At 53.0% G+C, this 20,063-nt stretch overlaps 1 protein-coding gene across 1 annotated transcript; it reads right to left on the bottom strand.

Annotated features, from left to right (window-relative positions):
• Nucleotides 1-12,748: 12,748 nt before the first annotated feature.
• LOC135327464 (uncharacterized) lies at nt 12,749-17,939 on the bottom strand. The gene is made up of 9 exons (XM_064506251.1): nt 17,324-17,939; nt 16,993-17,058; nt 16,511-16,570; nt 16,054-16,125; nt 15,923-15,961; nt 15,654-15,713; nt 15,218-15,289; nt 13,301-13,448; nt 12,749-13,067 (listed from the first exon to the last, which is right to left on the bottom strand). The coding sequence occupies exons 1-9, from the start codon at nt 17,439-17,441 to the stop codon at nt 12,749-12,751; spliced, it is 954 nt and encodes a 317-aa protein (XP_064362321.1). The 5' UTR covers nt 17,442-17,939.
• Between the last annotated feature and the right edge of the window lie 2,124 nt (nt 17,940-20,063).

Consider the following 20,063-nt stretch of genomic DNA (forward strand, 5'->3'; position numbering starts at 1 on the left):
AGGGGTAAGTGGTCAAGGTTGATTCACTTCATGGAAGGAGCCTTTGCTTTTTGGTATTTTGTTCATGTGACGTTGGACTGACTAAGTCCTGGGCCAATTCCTAGACCCACAAAAGAGCAGAGGGGAAGTTGGGAAGGCTTCCAAGATCTGCACTGGGAGCTTTGGCACGCAGAGTGCTGTTGGCGAGCTGCTCTGACGCTGTGCTGCTTCCAGTGCCTGCTGCAAAGCCAGGGGACATGATGGGGTTGAGCCTACAGCTTGTGTGAAGTCCAGGGCACCCTTTCCCCCTGTTCACCTGTTTCCTTTCCCTGTTGTTCACCACCATTCGAATCAGAAGAAGAATGTGGAAGTATGTACTGAGAACTGTTCCCACGTGTGTTTGGTTACAGATGAGGCTGTGGTTGAAGGTTATCCCGGTTCTCGCCTGGATCCCGTTGTTGAGGCTCGGGGTCTTCCCAGGCGTATGTAGTCACCTTTTCCTTACCTGCAAGAATAAGAACGTCCTTTGTAGTATGTAGTTCATGTGCAACTGTACATGGTGCTTCCTCTTCAGGTGGTCCAAGAGTTGCTGAGCCTCGCAGGGATGCCAGGGGTAAGTTGTGAGCATTCCTTTACTTTGAGAGCTGCCAGGTGCCAGGCAAAAGGTGACGCCTGTCACCTTTGAGACTCTCAACCTGCAAATATGTCCCACGTCATTGCCTGGCCCCCCTTCCGTTCAGTGCAACTGCTGTGTGGAGCAATTTGTACCAATTTGTAAGGAAACCTTGTCACCAATGCGTTCGGTTTGTGCTCTGCCTATAGGCGATGGTTACCGAACTTTTTGGCGGTATCCAGTTCTCGTGCCTCGGGAGGATCCCCGGGGTAAGTAGTCAAGCTTTATTCACTTGACAGAATAAGCTTTTACCTTTGAAAATGTTCTTCATATGGCACAGACCTGAGTAAGTCCTTGGCTGCTGCTCAGACACTCCCAAGAGTAGAGTGGGACTTGGGAGGCTGTCAGCTATCTGCCGCGGTGTGCTTTTCCTTGGGAAGGCTTTGTGCTGCTCGCAGTGCCTACTGCAAAGGCCACAGGCTTGTTGGGGTGGAGTTACAGCTTGCGTGAACTCCAGGGCATCCTTTCCCCCAGCAGCTCTGTGCAGGCTTCAGTTTGTACCCGTACAAATCTGCAGAAGTATATGGCAACATATATATAACGGGAACTGTTCCCATGTGTGTTTGGTTGAAGCTGTGGCCGTAGCGGATGGAGATCCCTCTTCTGCTCTGGAGCCTGGACTGGTGACTCCGGGACATCGTGGAGGTGAGCAGTCAGCAGATATTCAGCTGAAAAAATAAGCATTTCTTTTCTCGCTTTGTTGTGCCCTCCGGATGATGCCAAGGTCTGCAACAGCCGTGCCCTGCTGGCAGGCCAGAGAAAGAGTTAGGGGTAGCGCTGGTTGAGTCTTGCACTGGCCAGTGGGCTTCTGTGCATGAGGAATGTAAACAACCCTTGTTGTCCTCCGGTGCTAAAGGTTCCCAGTTTGTAGAGTTCTGGCTTCCTTGGTGTACGTTAGAGACCTCCCCAGAAGAAAGCACCAAGGGGCTGCGTGTTTGTCCTGGGGGTGCTTGCGGGGTGTTGGATAGTGCATTGACGGAGGATTTGGAGAGGCGCCAGGTCCCAGGCAGCAAGTGTCCCTGGCCCTCCTGCAGCTGGGAGACTCTCAACCTGCGTGCGTGTCCCCATTCCCCTTCCCGTCACTGCAATTCACTTCTGCAGAAGAGTGTGGCAACCTGTAATGAAAACTTGTCTGTGTTTGCTTACAGGTGTTCCTGTAGGCAGTGGCCTCCCAGCTTCTCATCTGGATGCCATTGTTGTGCCTCAGGGGCATGCCAGGGGTAAGTGGTCAGGATTGATTCCCTTCCAGGAATGAGCAGGATTTTTCACTATTTGATTTGTGGGCCATGTAGCTTACGTCCTTGGCCGACGCTGCTAGATGCAAAAGAGCCAAGAGGGATTTGGGAGGGCTTCAGCGATGTGTCCCAGGGTGCTTGGTGTGGCCAAGTGGTGTTTGCTAGCTGCTTCGACCTTGTGCTTCTTCCAGTGCCTGCAGCAAAGGCAGCAGGCTTCTTGGGATTGAGTTTAGAGCTTGTGTGAAGTCCAGGATGTCCTTTCCCCGAGCAGCTCCCTGCAAGCTTCCCTTGGTATCCAGATGGTGCCTGTGCAGGCACCCGGTGAGCATTTGCAAAATGCCCAGGAGTGGAAGGGCGAGACAAGTGTCTTGGTGTAATTAGAGGTCCCACGCTCGTTCGCTGCCGTTCCAATCTGAAGAAGCCTACGGAAGGTACTAGGGCATCAGAAGTGTTCTAAAACAAGGCGAGAGCGGCTTTCTGAAGATGACTTTTGTCTCTGGTGTGTGGAGATGATATGCACATCTCTGACATGCTAATTAAACAAACCTTTGTGGGTCCTGTGAGATAGCCTCACTTCCCACACCACGCAGCTCCCAGGGATTTCGGAGCTTTGCCATGTGGGGACTGAGGCGGTTTTGACCCCACTGAGCACATGTTAACAAACACGACTCCTAATCCACTCGATCTCCTGCCGTGTCCGCATCTCAGACCTTGCAGGGAGTCCCTCGAGGCCCTAAGCACAAAAGGTGCACCGAGTGGGATCCCTGCTGTGAAAGGAGGCTCAAAGCGATGCCCTGATTCAGGGGTCGGGCAGGAGGGAAGCTTGTCCGTCCTTCTGCATGCTGTGTGCCCGAGCAGTGCTGAGGCTTTCCCTCTCTCTGATTCTTCATAGAGCTTCCAAGCGTGTCACAGCCTGGAGAAGCCCCCCACGGCAGGAAATACTCCTTTTTTCCAGTGCACCGAGGTACTGAGCAGTCTTGCGGGGATGCCTAAGTGAGAGATGAGTCCTGGAAACGTGGAGCATGCGAGTTGTGTTTGGAAGAGCAGAGGGCAGAGGAAGGGGAGGTGGCGCCTGTGTGGGAGAAAAGGCAAAGGGAGAGAGCCAGGTTCAGGTGTCTCCTTGGCCCCCTCTGCCTGCTGGCCTGGGGAGCGCCGCCAGCACAGTTTGGGGTAGCGCTGGTTCAGACTTTCACCGGCCAGTGGGCTCTTGCCCATGAGAAGTGTCGATGAACTTTCTTGTCTGCCAGTGCCAAGAGGCTAGGATCAGTGACAGTAACAACACGGGATGTAAAATTGCCTGGGAATCCCAACCACACACTGAGATTATCAGTCCTGCAGAACCCAGGGATGTATGGGATTGTCTCCTTTCCTCCAGGTCTTGGTGGTGGCAAAGATGCCGAGGCTGCAGCTCCTAAAGGCCGACAAAAGCAGCGTTTGGTCCTGAGCGTTGCAGTCTCAGGTTCCGCACTGTTTGTCGTAGTGCTGACATGTATAGTCGCTTTCTGGCTGAGGAAGAGAAAACAGTGAGTTGTTCTTTTCCAACGTTCTTTCTATTTTCTGTGTTTTAGCAACAAAGCATGTGTAGGGATAGTGTTGTGGAGTGCCTGGTGAGCTGTTGAGAGGACTCTGTTGAGACGTCTGCTGTAAGCTTTCTTACGCGGACTCAGTGAGTGCTCTTTCCTGAAAGCCATTCTCGTTGTTGCAGAGAAGCGGTACCAGCTAATCCTGCCGCTACCTCCAGCAGACAAGAGCCCAGTATGGAGGAAGGCAGAGCACAGCCAGGAAGCGAAAGAAAAAAGGATGAGTTTACTCTAGAAAATGAAAATCTGAACAACAACTCCAGTCGACTTCCGGGGCCTATCCCAAACAGAATAAAATACATATTCATAATCCAAAGAGAATAAAAAACCTGTTGGGCTAAAATGGTGCGAGTCCTTGGCTGTTGTGGTCCTTTGTGTCTGGGTGTAATGGACAGCGCTTACAGCAGGGTTGGATGAGGGAGAGGAGCTGTCAGGGAGTTGCCCTGCATCAAGGGCTGCCCTCGGTCGCCTCATCACTGTAGTTTCCCAGCTCGGGCTGTCCTTAAGGTTTCATTCATCCGAAAGGGGGAGTGCAGATGAGCCTTGGAGTGCAAGTGAACTCCCTGGGAGTGCTCCGCTGAATCCTGGTGGATTTGGTGACCGAGAGGGGAAGGAGGTGCTGTGAAGGATGGCCATGCAGCTCTGAGCAATGAGTTAGAGGAGTGCTAAAGTGAGACCAGAGGCTGCTGGGGGTTAGTGCAATGGTCCTCTGTGCGCAGGAGCTGAACGTCTCCAAGTAGAGAAAAGGGAGAGGGGGCTGGTTGGGAAAGGGAGCAAAATGGACTGAGATAGGAAGAACAGTACTGGCCTTAAAAATGTCACAAAAGGTAATCAAAAGACCCACAGAAATGGCATTGCTCTGCTCCCAAACACTCAAGCCATGAATAATAGAGGTAAGGCAGAAAAGGGAATGCAGTCCTATTTGGAGGAAAGCCCAGGATCCTCTGTGCTGTCTTTCGAGGGGGCCCAGGTGGACTCTTACATTTCCAGAGGAACACAGGCAAACAGTTGCCATCTCTGAAAACATTTGTCACCCCTATTGCCAGCTTGCAGGAGAGGGCGAGGAGTAAAGGCCCTTGTAGGATCCAATAGGAAGGCCATGGCAGGAAGGTGCAGCCCCAGCACCAGCAGTGTCCCTGGGGAAGCTCACAGAGTCCTGAGAAACCTGGTGAGGGAAGGGCATAGGAGAGGAAAGGCAAGCAGTGAGATTTGCGCATGTTTCTTAGGGGGCCCAGCAACCCTTTGCCTCTGGGATCGGAAGAACCAGCTCCTCCCTCTTCCCTGCATGTTCATCAAGTGCTGCAGGATTTGCCCTGCGCGCTGCACTAAGGGACAGGCATTCAAGCGGCAGTTTCATTTTCCTCTCGACCTTTGTCCAATACCATTCTCTTCTCCTCAGGGGCAAGCAAAGTATTTAAAAGCACCTGTAAATCCTGCCAGTCTGGATTATGATTCGCAATTATCATTTTTAGGGATCGATACATCTTTTCTGGATTTTCTCGGTATGACCCGGCAGTCTCCCCTCACAAGGCTCAGCCAGTTAAGGAATAGGAACACCACTCCCGAGAGCAGCACTTCTCACAGGAAGATGTTCAGGCACTGGGTCTCAAAGCACAACCCGCCCAAACTAAGGAAATCCTTCCCGCGCTGGCTGTGAGCTGGCAGGCAGAGGTGGTTGCGGTGGCTCCTCAGCACAACGAGAGGCAAGGGGAGGAAGGAGCTCAGGGTTATGACACTGCAGGAGCCGTCCAGAAACACAGAAGCCAAAGCCTAATTCTGCCACAGGCTCCTGGAGAGGTGAGGGAAACTCCCACCTCCTCAGCAGCTGGCTGAGAAATGCCCCCGATGCCACCACTTCTAAAGCAGAGGCTTTAACACAGGAACTCCCAGCGCGAGGCCACCGAGAGAGTGTGGCCAGAAGAAGGGCTACTTGCAACGCCTCGCACATCCCAATGCCCGTGCTTTTCAGACTTCAGAGCTGCACTATCGCCCTGCCATAAACCGAAGAGCAAAAGCAAGCCTCAAGCTATAATGGGCAGAGCTGTGCAGGATGTGGGCTCCTCCAGCACACCCAGCTCAGCCTTTTAAGGAGAGCTCCCATGGCTCCCCAGATGGGTGCTGCAGGGCAACGGCCCCTGCACCACCACCCACAACCTCCCAGGCCAGCCCCACAATGCACACTTCCGTTAAGCTGAGAACTCAGTAAATTGATGTTCCTTTGGAAAAACCTGGATCTAGTTCTATTTGTAGACAGCTCATCCTGCTACCTGCATGGACAAGGACGAACTGGGTATGCTGTAGTCAGCCAGGAATGAGTAATAGAGGCCAAACTGCTTCCCACACGAAAGAATGCGCAAGGAGCAGAACTAGTAGAACTGACTCTCGATATGCCTTTTGAAAAGAACGAGGATTTTTTTAAATGTCATCAGGAAAGAAAACAGCTAGTGGAGAAGAAATATGTAATTGGCTGGAAGCAGTCCAAAGGCCCAAAGAAATTGCTGTAATACACTGCCCAGCCCATCCTAAAGACACTACAGAAATCAGTAAAGGAAATGCTTTAGCTGACGCCACTGCGAAGGCTGCAGCCCAACAACCTCTGAGAGGACGTATGGTGGCAGTTCCAATGATGAACCAAAGTGAATGGCCAAATGTAATATACCCCAGAACCATGTATGAAAAGGTCTGCTCCGTGGAAGAGAAGAAACAATAGGAATAGTGGGAAGCAGAGCAAAATGATGATGGAATATGGACAATTGGAGGAAAACCAATTCTACCAAAAAAAAGAAAAGAAAAAAAGTAATTCCTACAGCTAGGTGGTTTCACAAGAAAGCTCACGGGGGAGCAGAGGCGGTAGCTAAGCAAGTACAGAAGGTCCTGGCCAGTGCAGGAATTTACGTGGCTGCGAAAAGAAGAAGCAATAGCTGCCCAGCCTGCCAAAAGTTCTCAAGCAACAAACCAAGCTCAGAGTTAGGGGGACGACCGTGGGCCTGCTTCCCTTTTCAAAGGCTACCAATAGATTACGCAGATATGCCTTCCACCGATGGGTACAAACACTTGTTAGTGATGGTAGATCAGTTATCAGGCTGGGTAGAAGCTTTCCCAACAAGAAAGGCCGACGCAGGGGGAGGAGTAAAAGCCTTACTGAAAGAAATCATACGCAGGTATGGGGTTCCAGAAGCCATTGATTCAGACAGGGGCGCTCATTCTACGGCAGACATAGTCAATCAGTTATATAAATTCCTAGGAATAGAGAGAAACCTACCTACTCCCTACCACCCACAGTCTTCAGGAGAGGTCAAAAGAATGAAGAGGACATTACAAGAAAAAATTGCAAAGGTATGCACACGCAGTGGCCTAAAATGGCCAGAAGCCCTAAACTTAGCTCTGTGGGACGTATGAAATGCTCCACAACTACCTCTAGGACTACCACCAGCAGAAATTCTCTGTGGGAGACCTTTAGCTACACGAGGGACTTCTATTCCAGCTAAGAGCAGCCTGTTAGACAGAGAGGAACGACTAAGCCAGTGTGTTCTAAGTATGCAAAAAGGGGTTTGAAAAATCTTAAAAAATACGCTCAGTGGTATCAATCCACATCACCTGAAATACAAGTGCCTAGTATACAGCCTGGGGATGAAGTTTTAGTTAAAGTATTTTTAGGAAAATCCCAGTTAGAACCTAAATGGGACAGGCCCTATACTGTCATACTATGTTCTTATTTTGGTGATGAACTGTACTTGTATATATTGGGAAAGGCTGTGTATGTATGAGAATCCTTTGTAGTCTTATATTCATAGAGAACATTGCTGTAAATACAAGTAATCACTCAAATATTTGTGTTGGTAACTTTACCAAAATTATGCGATGCGACTTTAATTATACAGCTCCTGGTACATCTTATCCACTGTTACAATCTAATTGCACATTGAGTTAAGTAAGATTGACTGCCTACCCCCAGCGGGATGAATCTTACATTGGTGGAGAAACTGCTGCAACATGATGACCTGCGTCAACTGCCAGAACGCATCCAAAACAATGGACAGAAAATTCTAGTCACCGCTCATCATGATACGGAAGAGATACAGGACATCTTGGAAAGGATGAAGCAGGACAGAGCACATCATGGGTGGGAAACTCTTCTGGGATGTCACCAACTGCAACAGGGATTCATACTCACCCGTTGCGCCCAGGAGTAGTTGTGTTAAGTTTAACCATGTTATGCCTATTACTTATGATCATATTGTACATTAGATTATGGAAAGTGACAGCATGCCTTGCAAGCCTTTGAGAACTCTGTCTAAAGTATTAGCAGGGATGCTTAATAGAAACAAAGGGAGGACTGTTAAAAAATATTGAGCTGGAACTGTCTAGAGGTAACCACTTAGCACAACTTATATAAACCTTGCTTAGCATGAGTAGCTAAATTTGCTGAAGCCTTAGGCTGCTCTCAGATAACATGAGGAACTTTCATCTAGTCCAGTAAGGAAGGGCCCCAGGACCAGTTCAAGGTGGAAAGATAAGGAAGCTTACGAGGAAGGTAAGTCCATCAGCAGAAGCTGCCACAGTAAAGATAAGGAAAGCCAGGCTGCCTAGAGACAGCAGTGGGACCCACTGAAGAACAGGAAGTCCCCAGAACCAAATATGATGATTGGTCTGAAGCTTTGCATGAGGGGTGGGGAGCTTAGATTGTGAGGGTATAATTGCCCAGGGATTTCTTAGTTCAGGGTGCCTCTTGGGAGGCAGCCAGCTTGAGCTGTAATTCCTGCACGTCCATCATTAAATTGTATTGAATTTGCTTTGATTTGGCTCCGAACTTCTCAGCGGCAACCTATGGTCGGACCCTGTTATGGTGGCCGGCGAGCGTAGTTTTCATAGCAGTGTGTGCTTTGAAGAGCTGGGACAGTTGCGGTTTAGTCAAGTGATGGCTTGTAGTCTTAGCAAGAAGGTATTGGCCTGGACGTGTCTCTCTGAGAGAGAGGTGAGTGTTGGCGGCCCGGGTGATCAGGGCAACATCACCTTTGGGAAGGGCAGGAAAGAGAACGGACGGGCAGGGAGTTTCCTCCATTCTTCATGTCTTCTGGTAGGTTTGGGATTCATGGGCTGTGGTGGAGCAGCAGAGCTGAGTCTGCCCAGCCACCTCCCCCTGCGTTTCCCAGCAGAAGCACTGACCCTGTGTCTCAAGCACAAGCTCTTCTGTTCCAAGTCCATGGATTCCATTTCCTCCTGTCCATTCAAGGTGATGTCGAGTGATTTCCGAGCTGCAAAAGCTTGGGTGCAGGGGAGGCAGGGAAGGTCTGCGAGGAAAGAGTCAGTGGCCCAGAAGAATGTGCACAGGCAGGGAGGCAGCTTTCTGCAAACGGCATTTCTGTCTTTACTCATGTTTTGGCTCGTGTGTCCCCCGGCTCCTACAGTGACATCAGAGGAGCGTGAAGGGCTCCGTTGTGCAAGCCTGGACGTAACTAGCATGCAGGGGGGTTCTGTCGGTTCCCAGGCTCTGATGTGAATTGTCCTCCTGGACACGAGTTTAATATGCCCGAGGTGCAAGTACGTCTCTTCCTGCAGGACCAAAGTTTCCAATGGCAAGGAGGTGGCTTTGGAACAAAGCCTGGACATGCAGGCACTGGCACAGTATTTGTTTCTTCTCAGAGCTTGTTGCTTCCTTCTTTGCAGAGTCCAAGGCTGCTCTTCAGCTCTGAGGTACTTTGCTGTGGGCTTTGTTAGACCTGAGGAGGCAAAGAACGCCTCTGCCTCTGGAGGGGGCTGGGAAAGAGGCTCTTGTGGAGTCTGCTGTGATTCACAGGGCTGGTCTGTGGGACTTCATGGCATGACTCCGTTTCCTTCCTCTTCCTGGGAAATGCCATTTCCTCTCCTGTCATTTCTCTGTCCCCAATGAGTGCTTCACTGACTCCAAGCCAGTGTTTTTGGGTGTTCTGCCTTGCGGACTCCTTTGAGGCGAGGGAGCAGGTAACCAATTTTCCTCGTCCCAGAGTTTTCAAGCAGGAACCATCTCCCATTGTTAGGGACTTGTTTTTTCCTCGAAGGCAGTTTGGTCTGCGTTCCTATTTCCCCATGCCGGGAGGCATTTCTTCTGCTTTGCCGTGGAGCAGCTGTTTGCAGATAACAGCTCTGTTGTTCACCACCTTCTGTTTTGGCTGCATGTTCAACAGCACGGGTGTTTAGGATGCTGGCCAGGCCCTTGTGGCTCTTGCTGGCTGAAGGAGGCCAGCGTGGCTTCTCTGGGTGTGTGCCCCCGAGAAAGGGGAGTGTGTGGGCAAAGACATGTGCTGCCTTGCATGAAAGCACAGAATTGCTTCTGTAGCAGTCTCAGTGCTCGCCTACAGTGGTGCAGTCACTTTGGCAGCTGTCCAGAGAGAGGACTTCCTCTCCCCGGACAGCTGCCTACTTCCAGAACATTTACTATCTGCATACCAGAGAGTTAGGCCATTGATGGTTATCTTGGCACTACCCTTCTGCAACAGAGACATCCTCTTCTGTAGGTGAGCAGCAGAGACGGAGTCACAAATGCCCCAGTCCTGTCACACTTGCCCTCCAACTTCGCCTCGGGGCTTTCTCAGAACAGCTGCTCAAACTCCGTCTAAAACCATTTCAGTTCAGCAGTCCTGTGTTATGTATCCCTACTGCTTGTCCGTGGGAAGTATGGTGCTGGAGTGAGACTCACCTGCTGGGTTACCCTCAGATTGCTCTCTTCCTATGAAGAATGTGCAAACAAGTCCTGCAACTTGCCCTTGTAAAGGCTTTGTAAAGCTCATTAACACACCTTGAATAGTCTCATGTGCTGCACAGGTGCTGAGTGGACTGAGAGCTGCAGTAGCAGAGGCTTCGTGGACTGAGAGCTGCAATAGCAGAGGCTTCGTGTTTGGCTCGCTCTGGCGATGCTTGGCTTGTGTGAACATGGTGGTTTAGCCAGGGGCCTCTGTGGGCCCAGCGAGTCTCTTGCATCATATGATGCTGCCGCTCTTCCTCCTTTGGTCTCTCTGTAGGGCTAAGGGGTGTAAGTGCATCCCAGGAGGAAGAGGCGAGCAGGAGGAGGAAAGCACGTCAAGAACCCATGCTCTGCATGTGCACACAGCTGCCAAAACTTGCTCACTTCTGCCAGGTGCCCCTCAGAATTTTTTTTTTCCTTCTAAATGGCTGATGAGTAGGTGTAACTTCTGGGGCTTCATGTTTTGCTGCTCTGTTCAGTAGTCTGTAGGCACTAGTCCTCAACAGGCAATAAGTTTAGTGACCGTGTCTAGCTAGGTGTGTCTGGGTGGAGGATGAATGAGCTACACATCCCGTCTCTGGAAAGCTGCTCGTTCACAGTAGAGGAGAACTACTGCGAGAGTGCTACGGACAGCTGTTTAGTCTTCCCATGGGAGACCAAGCGCTTGTTCCCCTGCCAGAGGGGACAGTCTCTTCATTCAAGTGTCCGTCTTCTCCCCACAGGGAAAGCAATAGGCACGTTTTGGTGTAATCTGGCGAGAAAAAGCACATTCCCACTGCATTCCATTTGTTTTCCTAGCCTTTGCAAGTCATTGCTGTTAAGGACATGCAGAGAGAGTCCTTTTTTTCCAGGACCTCCTGCTTATTTCGGAGGACCCAGAAAGGGGCGATGGGGGAGCTGCTGGGGTGTCGTGCACAGAGTGCCTTCTTTGAGGGGCCTTCTTCTCCCATTGTCCTGTACCTCTCATTCCAAAGTTCCCATTCCCCAGTGCAATCAGCTCCTAGCATGCCAGAAAGAAAGAGAGGAGGGTCACAGCCGTATGTGCCACAGCAGCCTTTTGGGAGTTGAGCCCAGGTCCACCGGAAAGCAAAACCCTCCCCAGAGCTCACCTCTGGACCTTCATGCGGGAGAAATTGGGGGTGCCTTGTGAATCATAACCTTCTTCAGAACCTCCCTGCACAATGCCCCCAACAGAGCAGGCCTTTTACCTTCTCTGGGAGCTGTTGCCTGCAGTAATAAATCCTGCCAGCGACATTTTGAATGGTACTAATACTGCGCTTGACCTGGAGCTCTTGGGGCTGCTTTCAGCCCTTTCTCATCCCTCTTTGCATTGCACCTTGTCTGGGCACAGTGATCTCAGAGCATTGGAGTGGCAACTCAGCACCTGCTCAGCATGCGCACAGCACTTCGCAGCACTTCTGTCAGGCCATTTGCACCATCAGATCTGCTTCTCCGCTTCTTGCCTGTAAATTAATGGCCAGTCCCTCCCTGGGCAGCCTCTGTCATGTCTCTCTCTCTGGCATCAGGGGTGTTTCTCAACCAGCCACTGAGGAGGTGGGATTTTCCCCCGCCTCTCCAGGAGCCTGTGGCAGAATTAGGCTTTGGCTTCTGTGTTTCTGGAGGCCTCCTGCTGCTCTCGGGAGTGGTGTGTTCCTAGGCCTTGCTTGGCTGAGCCTCGTGAGAGGAAAATGAAACTGCCGCTTGAATGCCTGTCCCTTAGTGCAGCGCGCAGGGCAAATCCTGCAGCACTTGATGAACATGCAGGGAAGAGGGAGGAGCTGGTTCTTCCGATCCCAGAGGCAAAGGGTTGCTGGGCCCCCTAAGAAACATGCGCAAATCTCACTGCTTGCCTTTCCTCGCCTATGCCCTTCCCTCACCAGGTTTCTCAGGGCTCTGTGAGCTTCCCCAGGGACACTGCAGGTGCTGGGGCTGCACCTTCCTGCCATGGCCTTCCTATTGGATCCTACAAGGGCCTTTACTCCTCGCCCTCTCCTGCAAGCTGGCAATAAGGGTGACATGCAGAGCAATGCCATTTCTGTGCGTCTTTGTGCCATTTTTAAGGCCAGTACTGTTCTTCCTATCACAGTCCATTTTGCTCTCTTGCCCAACCAGCCCCCTCTCCCTTTTCTCTACTTGAAGACATTCAGCTTCTGCGCACAGAGGACCATTGCGCGAACCCCCAGCAGCCTCTGGTCTCACTTTAGCACTCCTCTAACTCATTGCTCAGAGCTGCACAGCCATCCTTCACAGCACCTCCTTCCCCTCTCAGTCCCCAAATCCACCAGGATTCAGTGCAGCACTCCCAGTGAGTTCACGGATAACCATTTGCATGCCATGTCTCATCCACGCTCCCCCATTCGGATGAATGAAACCTTAATGACAGCCCAAGCTGGGAAACTACATTGATGATGGCACAGAGGGCAGCCCCTGAGGGAGGGCAACTCCCTGACAGCTCCTCTCACTCATCCAACCCTGCCGTAAGCGCTGCGCATTACACCCAGACACAGAGGACCAAAACAGCCAAGGACTCGCACCATTCTAGCCCACCATTTTTATTATTCTATTCGGAATATGCATCTGAAGTACAATATCCCTGTTGGTAATGAAAGCACACGCACTTGGAATGATCGGCTTGGGGTAAATCCCGGGGAATGCAGATATCTGAGGAAGAGTCATAATCACCATCTGAGGTGTTCTGGCATGTAGGCTGAAATGAACTTTCTGAATTTGTGGCATTAAATAACTGGGAAAGCTCTGTTGCAAAGTTCACCGGAAGGCGACTGGAGCTGCTGTTCAGATTTTCATTTTCTAGGGTGAGCTCATCCTTTTCGCTGTCACTCCCTGGTTTTGCTCTGCCTTCCTCTGTGCTTGACTCCCCTCTGTTGGAGGCAGCGGCAGGGTTAGCTGGTACCGCTTCTCTGCAACAACGAGAATGGCTTTCAGGAAAGAGCACTCACTGCTAGGAAGGAAGAGTCTGCTTAGGAAAGCTAACAGCAGACGTCTCAACAGAGTCCTCTCAACAGCTCACCAGGCACTCCACAACACTATCCCTACACATGCTTTGTTGCTAAAACACAGAAAATAGAAAGAACGTCGGAAAAGAACAACTCACTGCTTTCTCTTCCTCAGCCAGAAAGCGACTATACACGTCAGCAGGACGACAAACAGTACGGAACCCAAGACTGCGGCACTCAGGACCAAACGCTGCTTTTGTCGGCCTTTAGGAGCTGCAGCCTCGGCATCTTTGCCACCACCAAGACCTGGAGGAAAGGAGACAATCCCATACATCCCTGGGTTCTGCAGGACTGATAATCTCAGTGTGTGGTTGGGACTCCCAGGCAATTTTACATCCCGTGTTGTTACTGTCACTAATTCTGGCCTCTTGGCACCGGTGGACAAGAAAGTTCATCGACACTTCTCATGGGCAAGAGCCCACTGGCCGGTGAAAGTCTGAACCAGTGCTACCCCAAACTGTGCTGGCGGCGCTCCCCAGGCCAGCAGGCAGAGCGGGCTCCTCTGTGTCTGCCTGTGGCCAAGGAGACACCTGAACCTGGCTCTCTCCCTTTGCCCTTTCTCCCACACAGGCACCACCTCCCCTTCCTCTGCCCTCTGCTCTTCCAAACACAGCTCGCATGCTCCACGTTTCCAGGACTCATCTCTCACTTAGGCATCCCCGCAAGACTGCTCAGTACCTCGGTGCACTGGAAAAAAGGAGTATTTCCTGCCGTGGGGGGCTTCTCCAGGCTGTGACACGCTTGGAAGCTCTATGAAGAATCAGAGAGAGGGAAAGCCTCAGCACTGCTCGGGCACACAGCATGCAGAAGGACGGACAAGCTTCCCTCCTGCCCGACCCCTGAATCAGGGCATCGCTTTGGGCCTCCTTTCACAGCAGGGATCCCACTCGGTGCACCTTTTGTGCTTAGGGCCTCGAGGGATTCCCTGCAAGTTCTGAGATGCGGACACGGCAGGAGATCGAGTGGATTAGGAGTCGTGTTTGTTAACATGTGCTCAGTGGGGTCAAAACCGCCTCAGTCCCCACGTGGCAAAGCTCCGAAATCCCTGGGAGCTGCGTGGTGTGGGAAGGGAGGCTACCTCACAGGACCCACAAAGGTTTATATGCACATCTCTGACACACTCATTGCAATAACTTCCACACACCAGAGACAAAAGTCATCTTCAGAAAGCCGCTCTCGCCTTGCTGTAGAACACTTCCGATGCCCTAGTACTTTAAAATTTGCCCACTGGCACGATGTGCAGTAGTGGGTGCCATGAGAAGATCAAAAACCACTTGGCCACACCAAGCACCCTGGGACACATCGCTGAAGCCCTCCCAAATCCCTCTTGGCTCTTTTGCATCTAGCAGCGTCGGCCAAGGACGTAAGCTACATGGCCCACAAATCAAATAGTGAAAAATCCTGCTCATTCCTGGAAGGGAATCAATCCTGACCACTTACCCCTGGCATGCCCCTGAGGCACAACAATGGCATCCAGATGAGAAGCTGGGAGGCCACTGCCTACAGGAACACCTGTAAGCAAACACAGACAAGTTTTCATTACAGGTTGCCACACTCTTCTGCAGAAGTGAATTGCAGTGACGGGAAGGGGAATGGGGACACGCACGCAGGTTGAGAGTCTCCCAGCTGCAGGAGGGCCAGGGACACTTGCTGCCTGGGACCTGGCGCCTCTCCAAATCCTCCGTCAACGCACTATCCAACACCCCGCAAGCACCCCCAGGACAAACACGCAGCCCCTTGGTGCTTTCTTCTGGGGAGGTCTCTAACGTACACCAAGGAAGCCAGAACTCTACAAACTGGGAACCTTTAGCACCGGAGGACAACAAGGGTTGTTTACATTCCTCATGCACAGAAGCCCACTGGCCAGTGCAAGACTCAACCAGCGCTACCCCTAACTCTTTCTCTGGCCTGCCAGCAGGGCACGGCTGTTGCAGACCTTGGCATCATCCGGAGGGCACAACAAAGCGAGAAAAGAAATGCTTATTTTTTCAGCTGAATATCTGCTGACTGCTCACCTCCAGGATGTCCCGGAGTCACCAGTCCAGGCTCCAGAGCAGAAGAGGGATCTCCATCCGCTACGGCCACAGCTTCAACCAAACACACATGGGAACAGTTCCCGTTATATATATGTTGCCATATACTTCTGCAGATTTGTACGGGTACAAACTGAAGCCTGCACAGAGCTGCTGGGGGAAAGGATGCCCTGGAGTTCACGCAAGCTGTAACTCCACCCCAACAAGCCTGTGGCCTTTGCAGTAGGCACTGCAAGCAGCACAAAGCCTTCCCAAGGAAAAGCACACCGCGGCAGATAGCTGACAGCCTCCCAAGTCCCACTCTACTCTTGGGAGTGTCTGAGCAGCAGCCAAGGACTTACTCAGGTCTGTGCCATATGAAGAACATTTTCAAAGGTAAAAGCTTATTCTGTCAAGTGAATAAAGCTTGACTACTTACCCCGGGGATCCTCCCGAGGCACGAGAACTGGATACCGCCAAAAAGTTCGGTAACCATCGCCTATAGGCAGAGCACAAACCGAACGCATTGGTGACAAGGTTTCCTTACAAATTGGTACAAATTGCTCCACACAGCAGTTGCACTGAACGGAAGGGGGGCCAGGCAATGACATGGGACATATTTGCAGGTTGAGAGTCTCAAAGGTGACAGGCGTCACCTTTTGCCTGGCACCTGGCAGCTCTCAAAGTAAAGGAATGCTCACAACTTACCCCTGGCATCCCTGCGAGGCTCAACAACTCTTGGACCACCTGAAGAGGAAGCACGATGTACAACTGCACATGAACTACATACTACAAAGGACGTTCTTATTCTTGCAGGTAAGGAAAAGGTGACTACGTACGCCTGGGAAGACCCCGAGCCTCAACAACGGGATCCAGGCGAGAACTGGGATAACCTTCAACCACAGCCTCATCTGTAACCAAACACACGTGGGAACAGTTCTCAGTACATACTTCCACATTCTTCTTCTGATTCGAATGGTGGTGAACAACAGGGAAAGGAAACAGGTGAACAGGGGGAAAGGGTGCCCTGGACTTCACACAAGCTGTAGGCTCAACCCCATCATGTCCCCTGGCTTTGCAGCAGGCACTGGAAGCAGCACAGCGTCAGAGCAGCTCGCCAACAGCACTCTGCGTGCCAAAGCTCCCAGTGCAGATCTTGGAAGCCTTCCCAACTTCCCCTCTGCTCTTTTGTGGGTCTAGGAATTGGCCCAGGACTTAGTCAGTCCAACGTCACATGAACAAAATACCAAAAAGCAAAGGCTCCTTCCATGAAGTGAATCAACCTTGACCACTTACCCCTGGCATCCCTCTGATGCTCAAAAAGCAGATTCAGCTGAGAATCTGGAAGACCACTGCCTACAAGAACACAGACAAGCTGACATTACAGGCTGCAACATCCTCCTGCGGAAATCAAGCGCAGTGAAGAGAAGGGGACCACGGCAGCGTGCACATGCAGGTGGAGAGACCCCTGCCGCAGAGGGAATGGGGAGACCTCCTGGCTGCCCCCTGGCACCTTTCAAAATCCCATCAAGGCGTGATCCCAGAGCCCCCAAGCACCCCCGGGACAAACACACAGGCCCTCGGCACCTTCTTGCAGGGAGCTCTCTAACGGACAGCACTCTGCAAAGGGGCAACCCTCAGCACCGGAGGACACGAAGGATCGTTTACCCTGCGCGGGCACAAGAGCTCCCCGGCCACCGAAAGGCCAAAGCGGCGGCAGGAAAGGCATGCTTCTGGTCTTGCCAGGGAAGGGAAGGTCAGGTCCCCCGAGGACTCACCTCCAGCATCTTCCCAAGCCTTCAGTCCTGCATCCGGCCAAGCACCAGCATCACCAGCAGCCACCGCTGGAACCACCCGCGGGGACAACAGCTCCCGTCACCCAGCGCCAGGCGCTGCTCCAGGCACAGCTCTCGCCCCCAGACCCCGGCGCCCCCAGCGCACCCCCCTCCCCGCGGCCCCACAAGCCTCGCCGAGCCGCTCCCGGCTCCCGGCCCCCGGCCCCCGCCGCCCCGCAGCCCGACAGCGCTTCCGGTCGCCCCGGCCGCTCGCCAGCCGGCCCCGCGGCCCCCAGGCTGCCTCCGTCGCCGCCCGCCCGCCCGCCCGCCCTACCTGGGCCCGGCGCTGCCCGCGGAGCAGCCCGGCTGTCCCGGGCACGCAGGGCCGCCAGGAGGCCGAGCAGCAGCAGCAGGCGGCACCCGGGGCCGGACGCCCCCCGCGCTCGCACCATGCTGCCCGCCGCCAGCAGCCGCCCGCCGCCGGCGCCCTCGAGCAACGCGCGCGGAGCGGCGTCTGCGGAACGCGGCGCGGCACAACGCACTGCACCGCCCCGCAGCCCAACGCAGCGCAGCGCAAAACACCGCACTGCCCCGCAGCACAACGCAGCACAACGCAACACTGCGCAGCGCAGCGCAGCGCGCGGCCCCTCTGTGAGCTCAGGGGCGCCCTCCGCGCGCCTCCGCGGGGGCGCAGGGGGCCGCGCACCCCCGCCGCGGCCCGCGCTCCCTCCGCGCGCCGGCGCCGGCGCCGCCCTGTGCGGGCAGTCCGGGCATGCTGGCGGCCGGGGGTGCTGCTGCCGCCCTCGAGGAGCCCCTCGGGGGCAGCCCGGCTCTCTGCCCACACGCTCGCGGCCCTGCGCTCGCCTCGCTGCTCGGCAGCTCCGCGCCAGCGCCTGCCGGATCCGGCCTCGCTCGCTGCTCTCCTTCCCGCCCCCGCTGCAGCCGCTCTGCTCCAGCGCCAGCGCCAGCTGCAGCTCTGCCCTTCTGGAGCTGGCCCAGGGGCAGCTGCTGACAAGTGGGGGGGCTCCAGTGCCAAGCCTGTGCCCCATCTCTCAGCCCCCGTCCAGCTGGGATTCAGAGTCCTCCATTCTTGCTGGCACCACTCCTTCTGTCCCCTTTGCTTGGGGACCAACATTTCAGGCCTCCTTGGGCTTTGCGCAGCACCCAAAGCAAGCAGAGCTCTCCTGGTCCTGTGCATTTCCCTCAGTGCTCCTGGTGGCTTTTGGTGCTCTCTCTCAGCAAGGAGGAGGTCCTGACACACTCACATGTATCCTGACACCAGAGGCTGGACTTTGTGAGCATGGCTTGTGTGTCTTGCCACCCTCCCTTCTTTATGTCAAAGAGGGTCACAGGCCACTTGTGGATGGATTTGAGGCGCTCATAGGTGCAGTGTGGCTGGAAGAAATGCTGTAGCCTGTGATTATGGCCTGGCTCTAGTCATGGCTGTGTGCTATTTCCCAGCTAACAGTTGCCCTCAGGAACAGCAGTTATCAGTACCTCTCGCTATTGATGCCTGTCGATAGGCATGGACCTCAGCAGGCACCGATGCTCCTCCATATCAAGAGGCATCGATGTCGATAGGCATTGATGCCTACAGAGAGCAAAAGCAGTGCGACAGCAAAAGCTACAGATGCCTGTTGAGATCGAGAGGTATCGATGCCAATCTATAGCTGTTCTTCCCTCATGATACGGATGGAAGTCGATAGTCATTGAGGCATCTTAATGTTGAGAACGGTCAACGTTGATAGTTGTCATGCCTCCCCTTGCCTCTGGTTCTGCCAAGGAGCCATTGCAGCTGTCTCCCCCTGTCACCTCACACGTAGCAGGGGAACGATCCCATTTGTTTGGGAGGGTAGTGCTTTGAGACCCAGAGCCTGAACATCTTTCCGTGAGAAGTGCTGCTTTCGGGAATGGTTTTCCTAGTGCTTACCTGGCTGAGCCTCGTGGGAGGAGCCTGCCGCTTGAATCCCTGTCCCTTAGTGCAGTGTGCAGAGTGAATCCTGCAGGACTTGATCAACATGCAGGGAAGAAAGAGGAGCTGGTTCTTCCGATCCCAGAAGCAAAGGGTTGCTGGCCCACCTGAGACACATCCTCAAATCTCACTGCTTGCCTTTCCTGTTCAGTGCCCTTCCCTCATCAGGTTTCTCATGGCTCTGTGAACTTCCCCAGGGACAGTGCACATGGTGGGGCTGCACTTTCACATGGCATTCATATTGGACCCTAGGAGGGACTTTATTCCATTCCCTCTCTTTGAAGCTGGCAACAGGGTTGAAAAGTGTTTTCAGAGTGAGCAACTGGTTTACATTTGCGCTCCAAGTCTCATGGGCACTCCTCCATTCTCATGAAGGAAACCTTAAGAACAGCCCAAGCTGGGAAACCATGTGGATGGTGGTGTCCCTTGATGGAGGGCAACTATCTCACAGTTCCTCTCACACATCCAGCCTGCCGTAAGGGCTGTGCGTTACATCCACACAGAAAGGACCAAAACAGCCAAGCACTCACGCTATTTTAGCCCAACATTTTTGTTATTCTATTCGGAATATGCACTGGAAGTTAACTTGAGCTGTTGTGGAGATTTTCATTTTCCATGGCAAGCTCATCCTTTTTTCTTACTCTTCCTGAATGGGCTCTTCCTTCCTCTGGACTTGGCTCTTCTCTGCTGGAGGCAGTGGCAGTATTGGCTACTCTGAACAGCTAACCAGGCCCTCCACGATACTATCGCTACACCTGCTTCATTGCTAAGAGCAGGCATCTGATAAAGAAGGTCAGAAAAGAGCAACTCACTGTTTTCTCTTCCTCTGCAGTGAGGTAACTATACAAGTCAAACTGTGTGTCTGCCTGTTTCCGTTATGAAGTCCAGCAGACCTGCTTACCAGGTCACTTATGGAGACCTCAGAAGATCTTGGATGCAGTCTGACCTGAGGAAGAACTGTAGCCTGTGATTCTGGGAGGTTGTCTCAGTCTGGCAGACTGGGAGAGCAGCTTTACAAAGAGAAACTTCTTAAGCTGAAAAGGAGAGGGGGCAGGGGAGAAAGGGAAACTGCCTGCTACTGCCCCATCCTTCTCCATTCCCT

Source organism: Dromaius novaehollandiae, chromosome 1 (genome assembly GCF_036370855.1).
Source record: "Dromaius novaehollandiae isolate bDroNov1 chromosome 1, bDroNov1.hap1, whole genome shotgun sequence".
Lineage (NCBI taxonomy): Eukaryota > Metazoa > Chordata > Aves > Casuariiformes > Dromaiidae > Dromaius > Dromaius novaehollandiae.

Excerpts from the sequence above, each read along its gene's own strand:
- LOC135327464 (XM_064506251.1), bottom strand. The coding sequence starts at position 17,441 with ATGGTGCGAGCGCGGGGGGCGTCCGGCCCCGGGTGCCGCCTGCTGCTG. Across the intron at positions 17,059-17,323 it reads GCGGGCAGCGCCGGGCCCAG|CGGTGGCTGCTGGTGATGCT; the intron begins GTAGGGCGGGCG and ends GGGTGGTTCCAG. Across the intron at positions 15,714-15,922 it reads GCCTCGCAGGGATGCCAGGG|GCGATGGTTACCGAACTTTT; the intron begins GTAAGTTGTGAG and ends CTCTGCCTATAG.